The sequence below is a fragment of the Antechinus flavipes genome, chromosome 6, assembly GCF_016432865.1.
Source record: "Antechinus flavipes isolate AdamAnt ecotype Samford, QLD, Australia chromosome 6, AdamAnt_v2, whole genome shotgun sequence".
Lineage (NCBI taxonomy): Eukaryota > Metazoa > Chordata > Mammalia > Dasyuromorphia > Dasyuridae > Antechinus > Antechinus flavipes.
In genome coordinates, this window is record NC_067403.1 from 137,851,125 (window position 1) to 137,865,468 (window position 14,344).

A 14,344-nucleotide genomic window follows, 5' to 3' on the forward strand; every position below is an offset into this window, starting at 1 on the left:
TTTCTTGTCACTATAAAAAGGGCTGTTACATTTTTGCATATGTGGGTCCCTTTCCCTCCTTTATGATATCTTTGGAATACAGGCCTAAAGGATCAAAGAATATGCACATAGTTTGATAGTCCTTTGGGCATAATTCCAAATTGTTCTCTCCAGAATGGCAGGATCAGTCCACAACTTCACCAACAATGTATTATAGGAGGATAGTTTTCTTAAAGCAAGTAAATCCATTTAAAAACCAGTCAAATATTTTTTATTTTAAGCACCATCTTAAATTTCTATAAAACTATGCAGCCTTTTCCATATATAAGGAAGAATAGATATCTGCTATTGCTCAACACTATTCCAAATCTCAAAATCTACCTACATTCTTTCAACAAAATTATGCGACTATGCAACTAAATTATGCAATTATGCAACTTTCAGTTAAGGCTTAGTATTTTTCAATGTAGAGCTAGAAATATTCACTAAGTACAGTTCTTACTGGTTTTTCAATCAATACATCTTACCCACTATTTATCTTAAATACCATTAAAAGACATATTTAAAATCTTAGAAGATACCTTTCTTACACAGTGAAATCATTTTTGATAACTTACTTATGCATAATAAGATCATTACCCCTTGCATTTTACTGCAATTTCTTAGTTTCCTTACTTGCTTTCTCCTTTAGTAGAGCAACTTGCTGCTTAAGGTATTCAATAACTTGATCAGCCTCCGCACCCTTTTGTTCCAATCTATTCAGAATTGCTTTATTGGCTGCCATCTTTATCCAGGAACGGGAAAAAAATCCTAAAGGAACAGAGAAGCAGATATAACTGAATATTTTAATTTGATAAGTGTAATTTCCCAAACCATACATGGAAAAACAACTAATAAAGTACCATCACACATGTAAGTGATATAAAGTGAATAAGTGAGCCAAAGAGTAGAAAAATCCTTTTCCTATGAAAAAGCAAATGACAATAATGCTAAATTATAATTGTTTTGGAAGATTTTATGTAGTAAAACTGTCTAACACATAAAAATTGATTTCTCAGTATTGTACACAATTGCCTGAATTCTTAACTGTGAATTGTCAAAGTCCATGTTCGTAATTAAAATTCACTAAACTAAATTTCACTAAAAATATAGTAACTCAAAAAACTTCCTCTGTATTCTAATTATACACTTAAAAAAAAAAAAAAGGTTCAGTTGATTATGTAGAAATGAATAGCTCTCAAATTACCTCCAAAAGTTACTGTGACATGTTTCTCAAATGAGACCCCTCAATTTCTTCCTTTTGGCAAAGTCACAATGATTCATATTAGGTTGTTTTTTTTTTTTAAAGTTTTAACTGCTACATCATCATCAACAACACCACTTTGCTTAGACAAAGGAAAAGCTCATTTAAAAAGAAGGGGAAAGAACATCTTTTGCTAGCACATTTTCCCTCTAACAATCAAGTTTTCTCAGCAAGTAAATGTCTAAGATTTCCTAACAAAATATGAAAAAAATTATTATAACTAATTTTAATCTCTAATTTTTGACATAATTTGAAAGTTGATTAACAAAAATATCTTAAAATAAATCACTGGAATGATCTGATACTACAAAGTACTAGTATAAGCTATATTCTTATTTCTTTTCCTCAAAAAATAAAAACTACCTAATTAATAACTACACTCAAATTATTTTATTAATTGGATAGTATGTAAGATATTCAAAATAATCCAATTTGTCTTCCACTAAGGTTTTCTTAAACCTAAAAAAGAAATTTAATGTTTACATTCAAAACATTTCTCACATATATATGTATATAAATTCAAAAAATTTCAAATCACTTCTAAATAAAGAATAGGAAATATGCCAGAGTAACCTCAAAGCTGATAATTCCAATAGTTCTAAGAATCTTTGATATTTTAGGGTTTTTTAACATATAAAGAGAATTAGTTTAGAAATATGCCAAGAAGCTACAATCGAAACCCTTCCAATTACTGTCAGTTCTAAAGAATAAGCTGAGTTCTTAAAAGTCACAAAACAAGTCTCGGTAGGAACAGTAATTCAAAAAGGTAAGTTAAGCAAATTTTGTATAATATGGCTTTAATCACAAGTACTTAGTAGACAAACCAGCACTTACAAACACAACGTAGTTTTCCAGTTTTTTTTGGAAACTCAAGAAATTAGGGTAGACTTCAGTGAAGAAAAGTAAACTCATATTCCTATTTCCTCCCAAAAAATAAAGAAAAGAAAATGTTTTGCATAAAAAATACTAGGAAAAATGCAAATTGGCTTTGCATTTTGATTGATGTAGGGGAAGTTTATACAGATTCATCCTTTATAAAGATTCCCCATTACTAATTTACCGAGAAAGACTTAGTTTGCAAAAATTATCATCACTGAGGGAAAAAAAAAAAAGCAAGAGCTCAATGTAAGAACTTTAAATACTTGGGTTCCTAGCTTAAATTCTGGGAAATTAACAATCACCTGGAAATAACTGCTGATAATAGGAATGTAAAGACAGAATATTATTGCTGAGCAGCTAAGTGATATAGTAGATAGAGATCAGTCCTTAGAATTAAGAAGATCTGAATTTTAAAAACTGTCTCAAATATTTAAGAGCAGTGTGATCACTGGACAACTTAACTGCAGTCTCAGTTTCTTTAATTGAATTGCAGATTGTAATTTGTAATAATTGTAATAATGGAGAAACTGAGACAAGGTACAGATTAAAGAGTTTTTAATATTTTATTTGAAAAGGAGAGATTTGTTGGGACCAAATGGATTCATGGTTTGGTCCCAGGGCTGAATATGACTATTGTCTCCAAGAATTCAGCATCCAATGCAAGTTCTCAATGATATATATATGCATGTGGCTCAAGGCTACCAACGGGCAGATTGAAGCAAGGGCGGAGTCAGAGCACTGAGAGCAGGAACAGACTATCAATCCAGTTTTGACAGGGTAGTGTGGGGAGGGAGAGGAAGACACCAGACATTCTCATGACTTATGAGGAGTTAGGAGGCAGGAAGTCTGAACTCCCCCTCATATTGTTACACATTCACAATTTATAACCTTAGAGTAACTAGCCCTACATTATATCAGTCCAACAAGAGGGATTAAGGCAGAAGTGGGAAACTGAGTCAAAAAAATTAGGGAAACTGAGTCAGGGTGCTTATCTTAAAGAATTGTAGTAAGGGTCAAAGACTAATATCTGCAAATCTTACTTTCAATTTTATTAATCTCTCTCTTTTTTAAGAATTTCAACAAGACTCCAAGAAACAAACAAAAATAGAAAAAATTAAAAAAAAGAAGAAAACATGAATTATCTCCTAGAAAAACAACTGACTTGAAAAATAGATCTAGGAGAAACAATTTAAGGATTACTGGGCTTCCTGAAAGCCATGATGAAAAAAAGAATCTAGACATTATATTACAAGAAATCATAAAAGATAATTGCCCTGATAGTTTAGAATTTTTGCAATTTTTTAAAAGATGCATTTTTTTCTTTTATTATAGCTTTTTATTGACAAAACATATGCATGGGTAGTTTTCAACATTGTCCCTTGTAATCACTTCTGTTCCAACTTCTCCCTTCCCTAGATGACAGGCAGTCTCATACATGTTAAACATGTTAAAGGATATCTTAAATACAATATATGTGTACATATTTATACAATTGTCTTGTTGGACAAGAAAAATTGGATTTAGAAAGGTAAAAATAACCTGGGAAGAAAAACAAAAATGCAAGCAGTCTACACTCGTTTCCTCTGGGTGTAACTGATCAATTGGAACTGAACTGGATCTTCTCAATACTGAAGATATCCACTTCTATCAGAATTGATCCAATATAGTATTGTTGATGAAGTGTATAATGAACTCCTGGTTCTGCTCATTTCACTTAGCATAAATTAATAATATTCTATAACATTCATATACCACAATTTACCCAACCAGTCTCCAATTGATGGGCATCCATTCATTTTCCAATTTCTAGCCACTATAGAGACCTGCCACAAACATTTTGGCACATACAGGTTCCTTTCCCTTCTTTAGTATCTCTTTGGGGTATAAGTCCAGTAGTAACACTGCTGGATCAAAGGGTATGCACAGTTTGATAACTTTTGGGGCATAATTCCAGATTGCTCTCCAGAATGGTTGGATTCATTCACAACTCCACCAACAATGCATCAGTGTCCCAGTTTTCCTGCATCCCCTCCAAGAGTCATCATTATTCTTTCTTGTCATCTTAACCAATCTGACAGGTGTGTAGTAGTATCTCAGAGTTGTCTTAATTTGCATTTCTCTGATCAATAATGATTTGGAACACTTTCATATGAGTGGAAAGTTTCAATTTCATCATTTGAAAATTGTTCATATCCTTTGACTATTTATCAATTGGAGAATGGCTTGATTTCTTATAAATTAAAGTCAATTCTCTATATATTTTCGATATGAGGCCTTAATCAAGAACCTTTAACTGTAAAAAAAGTTTTCCCAGTTTACTGCTTCCCTTCTAATCTTGCCTGCATTAGTTTTGTTTGTCCAAAAGCTTTTTAGCTTGATGTAATCAAAATTTTCTATTTTGTGATCAGTAATGATCTTTAATTCTTCTTTGGTCACAAATTCCTTCTTCCTCCACAAGTTTGAGAGGCAAACTATCCTATGTTCTTCTAACTTATTTTTAATCTCGTTCTTTATGCCTAAACCATGAACCCATTTTGATCTTACCTTGGTGTATAGTGTTAAGTGTGAGTAGATGCCTACTTTCTGTTATACTCATTTCCAGTTTTCCCAGCCGTTTTTGTCAAATACTGAATTCTTATTCCAAAAGTTGGAATCTTTGGGTTTGTCAAACACTAAATTGCTATAGTTATTGACTATTTTGTCCTGTGAACCTAACCTATTCCACTGATCAATTAGTCTATTTCTTAGCCAATATCAAATGGTTTTGGTAACCGCTGCTTTATAATATAATTTTATATCAGATACAGCTAGGCCACCTTCATTTGATTTTTTTTTCTATTAGTTCCCTTGAAATTCTTGACCTTTTTTGTTCTTCCAGATGAATTTTGTTATTATTTTTTCTAGGTCATTAAAATAGTTTTTTGGGAGTCTGATTGGTATAGCACTAAATAAATAGATTAGTTTAGGTAGTACTGTCATCTTTATTATATTTGCTCGGCCTATCCAAGAGCACTTAATATTTTTCCAATTGTTTAGATCTGACTTTATATGTGTGGAGAGTATTGTGTAGTTTTGTTAATATAGTTCCTGACTTTGCTTTGGCAAGATAGATTCCCAAATATTTTATACTATCGACAATTATTTTAAATGGAACTTCTCTTTGTATCTCTTGCTGTTGGATTTTGTTGGTGATATATAAAAATGCTGAAGATTTATGTGGATTTATTTTGTATCCTACAACTTTGCTAAAGTTGTGGATTATTTCTAATAGTTTTTTAGTAGACTCTCTGGGGTTCTCTAAGTATACCATCATATCTGCAAAGAGTGATAATTTGGTTTCTTTATTATCTACTCTAATTCCTTTAATCTCTCTCAACTCTTATTGCTGAAGCTAGGGTTTCTAATACAATATAGAATAGTAATGGTGATAGTGGGCAATCTTGTTTCACTCCTGATCTTATTGGGAATGGTTGCAGTTTATCCCCATTATATATGATGCTTACTGACAGTTTTAAATAAATGCTACTATTTTAAGGAAGAGTCCATTTATTCTTATATTCTCAAGTGTTTTTAATAGGAATGGATGTTGGATTTTATCAAATGCTGTTTCTGCATCTATTGAGATGATCATATGGTTTTTGTTAATTTGGTTACTGAGATAGTCAATTATGCTAATAGTTTTCCCAATATTGAACCAGCTCTGCATTCCTGGTTTAAATCGTACTTGGTCAGAGTGTATTATCTTAGGGATAACTTTCTATAATCTCACTGCTAATATTTTATTTAAGATTTTAGCATCAATATTCATTAGGGAGATTGGTCTATAATTTTCTTTCTCTGTTTTCAACCTACCTGGTTTAAGTATCAGTACCATGTCTATATCATAAAAGGAATTTGGCAGAACTCCTTCATTCCCTATTTCTTCAAATAGTTTATATAACATTGGAGTTAATTGTTCTTTAAATGTTCGGTAGAATTCACATGTAAATCCATCTGGCCCTGGGGATTTTTTCTTAGGGACTTGATTGATAGCTTGTCCAATTTCTTTTTCTAACATGGGACTGTTTAACCAATTTACTTCTTTCTCTATTAATCTAGGCAAGCTATATTTTTGAAAGTATTCATCCATTTCACTTAAGTTATCGAATTTATTGGCATAAAGTTGGGCCAAGTAACTCCTAATTATTGCTCTAATTTCCTCTTCATTAGTGGAAAGTTCTCCCTTTTCATTTTTAAGACTAACAATTTGATTTTCCTCTTTCCTGTTTCTAATCAAATTTACCAAGGATTTATCTATTTTGTTTTTTTTTTCATAGAACCAAATCTTAGTTTTATTTACTAATTCAATAGTTTTTTTACATTCAATTTTATTAATCTCTCCTTTTATTTCTAGAATTTCAAGTTTAGTGTTTGGGGGTTTTTAATTTGCTTTTTCTAGCTTTTTTAGTTGTAAGCCTAATTCATGCCTCTAGAGATATAAAATTTCCCCTTATTACCTCCTTGGCTGCATCCCACATATTTTGGTAAGACGTGTCATTACTGTCATTTTCTTGGGTGAAATTATTAACTGTGTCTGTGATTTGTTGTTTCACCCAATCATTCTTTAGGATGAGATTATTTAGTTTCCAATTATTTTTTGGTCTATTTTCCCCTTGCTTTTTATTGAATTTAATTTTTATTGCATTGTAATCTGAATAGAATGCATTTACTATTTCTGGCTTTCTGCATTTGAATTTGAGGTCTTTATGTTTTACTATATGGCCAATTTTTGTATAGATTCCAAGAACTGCTGAAATGAACGTGTACTCTTTTCTGTCTCCATTAAGTTTTCTCCAAAGATCTCTCATACTTAACTTTTCTAGTGTTCCATTTACCTTTTTAACTTCTTTCTTGTTTATTTTGTGGTTTGATTTATCTAGTTCTGAGAGTGCAAGGTTGAGATCTCCCACTATTATGGTTTTGCTGTCTATTTCTTCTTTTAGGTCTCTTAACTTCTCGTTTAGGAAGTGAGCTCCTATACCACTTGGTGCATATATGTTTAATACTGATATTGCTTCATTATCTATGTTACCCTTTAGCAAGATAGAGTGCCCTTCCTTATCTCTTTTAATTAGATCAATTTTTGCTTTTGCTTGATCTAAGATCGGGATGGCTACCCCTGCTTTTTTGACTTCACCTGAAGCGTAGTAGATTCTGCTCCAGCATTTTACCTTTACTCTGTATGTATCACCCTGCTTCAAGTGTGTTTCCTGTAAAGAACATATTGTAAGATTCTGCCTTTTAATCTAGTCTGCTTCCGCTTTTGCTTTATGGGGAAGTTTACCCCATTCACATTTATGGTTAAAATTACTAATTCTGTATTTCCTGCCATCTTGTTAACACCAGCTTAAGCTTTTCTTTTTTCTTTTCTCATTACCCCCCTCCCCAGTATTAAACTTGTCAACACTACTTGCCTCACTCAGCCCTCCCTCTTTAGGAACCCTCCCTCCACCTTTGAGTCCCTCCCCTTTTCTCAACCCTTTTCCTTATAATTTCTGTATTCCCTTCTATTTGGCTTATTCCTTCCCTTTTCACTTTTCCCCTCCCACTTTTGAATGAGGAAGGAAAAGTTTCTTTGTAAATTGAATGTCTAATATTTTTCTCTTTAAGCCAATTCTGATGAGAGTAAGATACATATTATGTTCATCCCCCTCCCTTCTTCTCCTCAGATATAATAGGTTCCTTTGCCTCTTCATGAGATGTAGTGCCTCCACTTTTCCCTTTTTCTAGTACAATTTCCTTTCCACCTCTAGATCCTTTTCTATAACAGTAAAAACAAATTATACATGTATTCTTTATGTATACTCATAACAGATATATAGTTCCCAAGATTTCTTTTTACCTTTTTATGTTTCTCTTGAGTCGTATATGTGCATAAGGATATATATTCTCTTTGATTTCTTTAGGAATATAGGTCTAGTAGTACTATCACTAGGTCAATTTAGGAAGCTGGGGGCACAATGCATTCATAATGGCTGGATTAAGTCATACCTCTACTAGCAATGCCATTTACTTTGCAATCATCTCTGCCAATTCTGATAAGGGTGGGGCAAAATCACAGTTGTTTTAACTTGCATTTTTCTAATCATTAGCTATTTGGGGCATTTTTCAAATATAACTAAGATTTCTTCCTTTGAAAACTACTCATTCATATCTACTTATGATATAGAAGACTATAAGAAATCTGCTGCAAAGATATTTTTCTAGGTTACCTGTTTTCATTCTAATTTTAACTGCACTGGTTTTACAAAAATAGTTTCATTTCATTATCAAAAGTGTCCACTTTATCTTGTTTCCTTACCAACATTTCTTACACCACCCCTCCAATATGATGATTTCTAAAAGACTTTTCATTTTTTTCTGGATGATGCTCTCATCTATTTATAGCATCCATCAAAGACTTTAATAAGAGAAATACAACCTCTAATTATTGATGTCTGATTATTTCCAATATTAAATATGATACTTATATATAAAAATAATGCACACATGAACAATATAATTTCTCTCCTTAATACTTTATAGAGGGCTGCAGACAGTGGGGGAACTCTGGGTAAAGCCTAAGACCCTTCAGCCCAGAGGGAACCTGATGACAATGTCTGGTTTGGCTCCCCATTTCCCTTTGGTGCTCTCACCCTTCCTGAGAAGTTAAGGAGGGTGTGACCACCTGTGTTCTACTTGAATCAAGGGATGCTCATAGCAAGAGGCATTTACATATCAATAGCAGGGTGCTTATAGTTAGCACTTGCTCAGTGTGATGTGATGGTTCCCTAGTTGGCACATGCTTAAGTGTGCCAAGGTATTTATATAAGGTATATAAAATAAATACCAAGTTATTTAAGGGCTGAGAGGACTTAAAGACTCCATTTTTGACCATCCTTGTGAGTTTCCTGCCTTCTTCATTCCTCCACTAAGACGAAGGCTGGTCCCGAGATCCTCCAGAGAGCTAGTCTGGACTATATATTTAAGCATGCCAATTTGGGGGCTCTAGAAAGAACATCACATTTTGACACCTGGACAGGGACTCTAGAAGTGAGGCTTTTGACATGAGGCCTTACACTCAGCAGTTCGACTGACTCAATCGTTGAGTTCAGTGGAGAAGTCCTGTGACCAGAAATAGGGTAAATATAAAAATAGACAAGTGGGAGGATTCAGTAAGGGCTAAATTAGTCACTTTCATTTTTTCAGCTGAAATGGGGCAAATACTAAGAAAAGAGCCTCCTCTCCCCCAAGGGAAGTATGAAGCATGTGTAATTAGGTTAACAGAGAAGCCAGGTTTGTAGGGAACTCAGAAGCAGATCATTGGGTTCTTAAATTAGAGTGCACGTTTCCTTGGCTCTCTATGAAAGAAAAATTAGAGCCAGAGATGTGGAAAATAGCAGGAGAGCAACTAATTGAATATTATAAAACTACTATTCTCTAATAATTCTCGAGGAAACATTCCTTATGTACAATACAATTGGTTTTAAATAATCCCACAAGTTTTAAAACTAGGAAAGATTTTAATGTGGATAGCCAGACAAGGAAGTGTGTGGAGAAAAAACAGGAGGGGAATGGCACTAATAAAGCAGCTGGAAGATATGGCCAATTGGGCAGGAAAAGAGTTAAGGACCTTAAGGACAGTGCAGATAAGCTTAAGGGGTGTGGTGCATTTCACTTTCACAGCTCAATTTTATTTTGGCCTACACACAAGCATGTGCCTTTAGGGTCTTCCCCATCTCCTGATCTTCCCTCAACTCTGCCTTCCTGGACAGAGGAAAGAGGAGTGGGAGGGGCAGTGACATCATCAGCTCCATCCATGCAGCAGTTTTTGAGAGACAAAAAAAAAAAAAACCTGAAACAAAGGAGAAGACCTAGGAAACACCTGGTGGTTCCATCTCTGACCAAGTGTGCCACTGAAAGAGTATGGCTGTTAACCCAATGTGTATGGCAATTGACTCATGAACATCAAAAATTGTTAATGAGACAGTTGTAGGACTTCAAAACCTGCTGGAATCACTGGATTCTCTGACAATAGATTGGTTTTGGACTACCTCTTGGCTGCTGAAGGTATATGTGTAATTGTTATATACCCTCCTTCTAGGACTCATGGAAATCTTTTATAATACCATGTTGCTTCATATTTTTTGTTACATTGCTACTTACTTGTATAATACCTCCCATGCTGATGGATTTATGTATTCCTGTTTCAACTAAAACAAAAGAATGCAGGAGATGTAGGGGGCCGCAGATAGTGGGGGAACTCTGGATAAGGTATAAGATCTTTCAGCCCAGAGTGAACCTGCTGACAATGTCTGGTTTGGCTTCCCATCTCCCTTTGGTGATCACACCCTTCCTGAGAAGTCAAGGGCTGAGAAGAGTTGAAATAAAGACTCCATCTTTGATCATCCTAGTGAGTCTCCTGCCTTCTTCATTCCTCCGCTAAGACCAAGGCTGATGCAGAGATCCTCCAGGGAGCTAGTTCAGACAATATATTTTGACACCCAATCTGGGAGCTCTAGAAGGCACACTACAATACTTCATAACCAATGAGTGCTCTCCACTCACAAAATGATTTCATCTCTCAGCTCCAGGCATTCTCAGTGTTTGGATCTCATGCATAGAATGTTCTCTCTTCTCATCTTTGCCTCCTAGCTTCCTTCAAGTCCTACCTAAAACTTCACTTTCTATGGGAAGCCTTTCCTACAGGAATGGAAGATCACACCTAGGTTAAAAGCCTGAAAGCAGGAATCAAGCTTCCTAGCATCCAGTATACTAGGATCCAATTTCCTTGCACTTGGATTTGTGGTTATCATGTCCTGTTTACCACAAGCCAAGTCCCCTATACCTGCTCCTACACCTGTTGCCTTATAGGCAACAACTTGCTTTTCTTCTCCCGCTTCTAATACAGAGGAATTGCTGGGGCCCATTCCACAGGGTCACACAGCTAGTATCCATTGTCTGAGGCTGACTTGAAAGTTCCTCTAGGTTCCAGGACCAATCTTTATACAATGTGCCATCTAGCTGCCTCTTGCTGTGCTATTCAACATCTTAACTGGTCTCCTGTTCAAAAAGCTTCAACAGTTATCAAATGTCTCCAGGATAAAATACAGACTCTTTTATTTGGTATGTAAGTTCTTCAAAATTTAACTCTAACAGATTTTTTTTTCCAGTCTAATTTCTTCCTCTTCACTCATTCTGATCCAGAGAAAGCACTTAAATACATACTTTTTTATTCATTCACTCATTCAAAGTGGCTTACTGGCTGTCTCCCAGGTACAACTTGATTCTGTTCCATCTCACTGCCATCTTTGCCCAAATGGCTCTTCTACTAAAGAGTAGCATTTGCCGTGACCCTATCCCCCAAATCAGGGAGCAAATGATTAGCTTCTAGATAAAGTGCCCCTTTATCCCTACTATTTCTATTAGCATTCTTTCCTTCATGAAATTTCTTTGTATTCATTTACATGTATTCCTTTTGTTTCATCCACTCCATTCACAAATAAATGGTTAACAAATATTTAGTGAATTTGCCTTGTGTCTCTACATCAGCAGACACTTAAAACCTCTCAATGCCCCAGATAACTCCTGACATACTGTTAACTAACTAGTTACTAATTTTCATTAGTAGACTTTTTTTTCCCAACTTAGAAAACTGAAATAATATCTTTCTGAAGCAGTCTATGAAATAAGTTTTAGCTTATTATTATTATTATTATTATTATTTTTACATTTGTATAATGCAAGCAGAGATCTTCATTTTCTTTTACTTGTATTCCCAGAATCTAGAATAGGATCTAGCATATACTGGGCACTTAATAAATTGTTGTTATATATAATTGTTCACATATAACAGATGTAACCAAATTGCTTGCTGTCTTAGTGAGAAGGGGAGACAAGGGAGAAAATTTTGAAACAAAAAATGTTACAAATAGGAATGTTGAAAAGCTAACAACCTCTTAGCTAACTGATTTTTATTGTTATTTAATCATTCTTAATGAGTCTAACTTTCTGTAACTCTTGGGGTTTTCTTGGCAATTTCTTCTCCAGCTCATTTAAGAAATAGGAAACTGAGGCAAAAATGATTAAGTAACTTGCCCAGTATCATATGGCTAGCAAGTATCTAGTATAGCTTTCAATTTGGCTCTTTATGATTTCAAGCCTGGTACTCTATATACTGAACCACTTAGATGCCACAACTGATTTTTATCCAGATCCAAAAACTTTTAAAAAGCCAAATTCAACCTTCCTAGTATCTTCGAAATACAAATGTGACTTCTTACTGTTTATTTACTATAATGAGACATTTGGAGGTATGATTTTTCTATTCCCTTCCCCCCATGCCCATTCCAGGACCAACATAAATCTTTATGACAACTCAAGTTTTCTTTTTATTCATTCAACTTTGTCATTATAGTGAGTCACCTTGGAGCCAGTTAAACTTGAGTTCAACTTTTCTCTGACAAATTCCACGGAAGTCATTTAACCTTTAGGTAACTTTCTAAGACTTTAAGTTGCAGAGAAGATGCAGACTTTTTTTATTCCCTAAAGTCCTTCATGAAGTGAAAGCATTAGGTTCAGTTTCTATCCTAATTTTTCTGGAACAGAATTGTATGTTAGATATCAATTTATTGGAAGCTAGATTTTAATCTGTACTTGTTTTCTCCCCTCAGTTTTGCCCCTCTCCCTTTTTTCAATCCTATTCAATCTCAAACCCTTTCCCTCCCCTTTCAAAGCTTTCTGCTCTTAATTTTCTGCCACAAAACAGGATATCATTGTGACAACGTTCCTACACTGTTTTCCTAAGCACAAAAAAGGTCGAGAACTGCTGTAAGAAACTTTTTAAATTTCAAAAATAATTAACAAAGAAAGTCATAAGAGCATGAAAGTTAATATTTGAGTAAAGAGAGTAGTAATGGTAGCAAACAAAGCAACAATAGGTAACTTTAAAGGTAAAAAAATATAGATTAGTGTTACAAGTGGCAACTGTATATGTCTTGAAACCACACTCCTACATTTGAAATGCCATTTTCAGTAGAAATGGGTGAAAAATCCCTTCTTCAAATAGTAAACTTTCATTCCATTATTTCAAATACAGATCAATATAAAGAGCCTATAATCTTGCAAGGAAAATTAATATACAATAGATATTTTCCTATCAGACCAACAAACATTAAATCTCAGACAATATGGCAAACATCTTAACTAAATGCCACATACAAAGAAAGGAGGAAAACAATAACAAAAATAAAAAACACTATTTAGCAGCACCAAATGTACACACACCTCTCCCCCTTAAAAAGACCCCGTACTCAATTCAATAAAAACGAACAACTCTTTGTCAGCCGTAATAAATAATGAAAACGATCATTTTAGAAAAACTTGGGAAACGGATGGAACGAGCAGAACCAGAACAAATACAATAATAATCACATCGTGGAAACAATTTTGAAAGACTCAATAAGTTGGATCATGAAACGACCAAGCAGGATGAAAACAGGTTACAATCAGGTCCAGACAAAGAATGAGCCACAATATTTGAACAAAGAGCGGGAATTAGTTTTGCTTGAATATGCACATTTGGCACAAACATTTTTTCTTTTTTTTAACTTTTCAAAGGAGTAGGGAGAGGGGAAAAATGCATATTAAGTGGAAGACAAACGTGTTACTTAACCTAGGATATGCTTCGCGTACAGCAAAAATGGGGCCATAAAACTCAGGTCTTAAGATGAACAGGTGAGGCACCCTCTTTTTTAAAGTGTCAGTCCTCGAAAGGCACACTCTCCCGTCCCTATTTTTTATTGGCAACAATTGGCGCAGAAAATAAGCCCGGCAGCCTACTTTCTTCTTGAACGTTTACAACACACACAGACCGCGACTTCCAAATTTCTTTGGGCCCCGAGAGACCCTTAGTACTCCCGGCGGCCCCTAGCCTAGAGTTTCCGAGGAAGCCCTAAGCCAGGCTCGCTTGTGGAAGAAGGCGCTCTTAGTACAGTAGACAATCCCACAGGTTTCTACTCACGTGAACCTGGCTAGGCCCAGCAGCCCCAAGAAGCCGATGTCGCCTCAAGCCGCCGGCAGAAGAACCTCGTAAGGGAAAGAAAGTCGCGACGGGCGGAGAGAAAGACCCTCATCAGAGTTGCCTAAACCAACCGCCTGCGAGAC

General features: G+C 34.9%; 1 protein-coding gene across 1 annotated transcript in view; it reads right to left on the reverse strand.

The window, feature by feature from the left end:
• Window positions 1-14,318, reverse strand: part of AIMP1 (aminoacyl tRNA synthetase complex interacting multifunctional protein 1) — a 48,231-nt gene extending 33,913 nt beyond the window's left edge. The window contains exons 1-2 of the mRNA XM_051967444.1: window positions 14,202-14,318; window positions 655-789 (exon numbers count right to left, since the gene is read on the reverse strand). Of these exons, the coding sequence (XP_051823404.1) occupies window positions 655-763 (109 nt within the window). The 5' untranslated portion in view covers window positions 764-789; window positions 14,202-14,318. The remainder of the gene's footprint in view (window positions 1-654; window positions 790-14,201) is intronic.
• Between the last annotated feature and the right edge of the window lie 26 nt (window positions 14,319-14,344).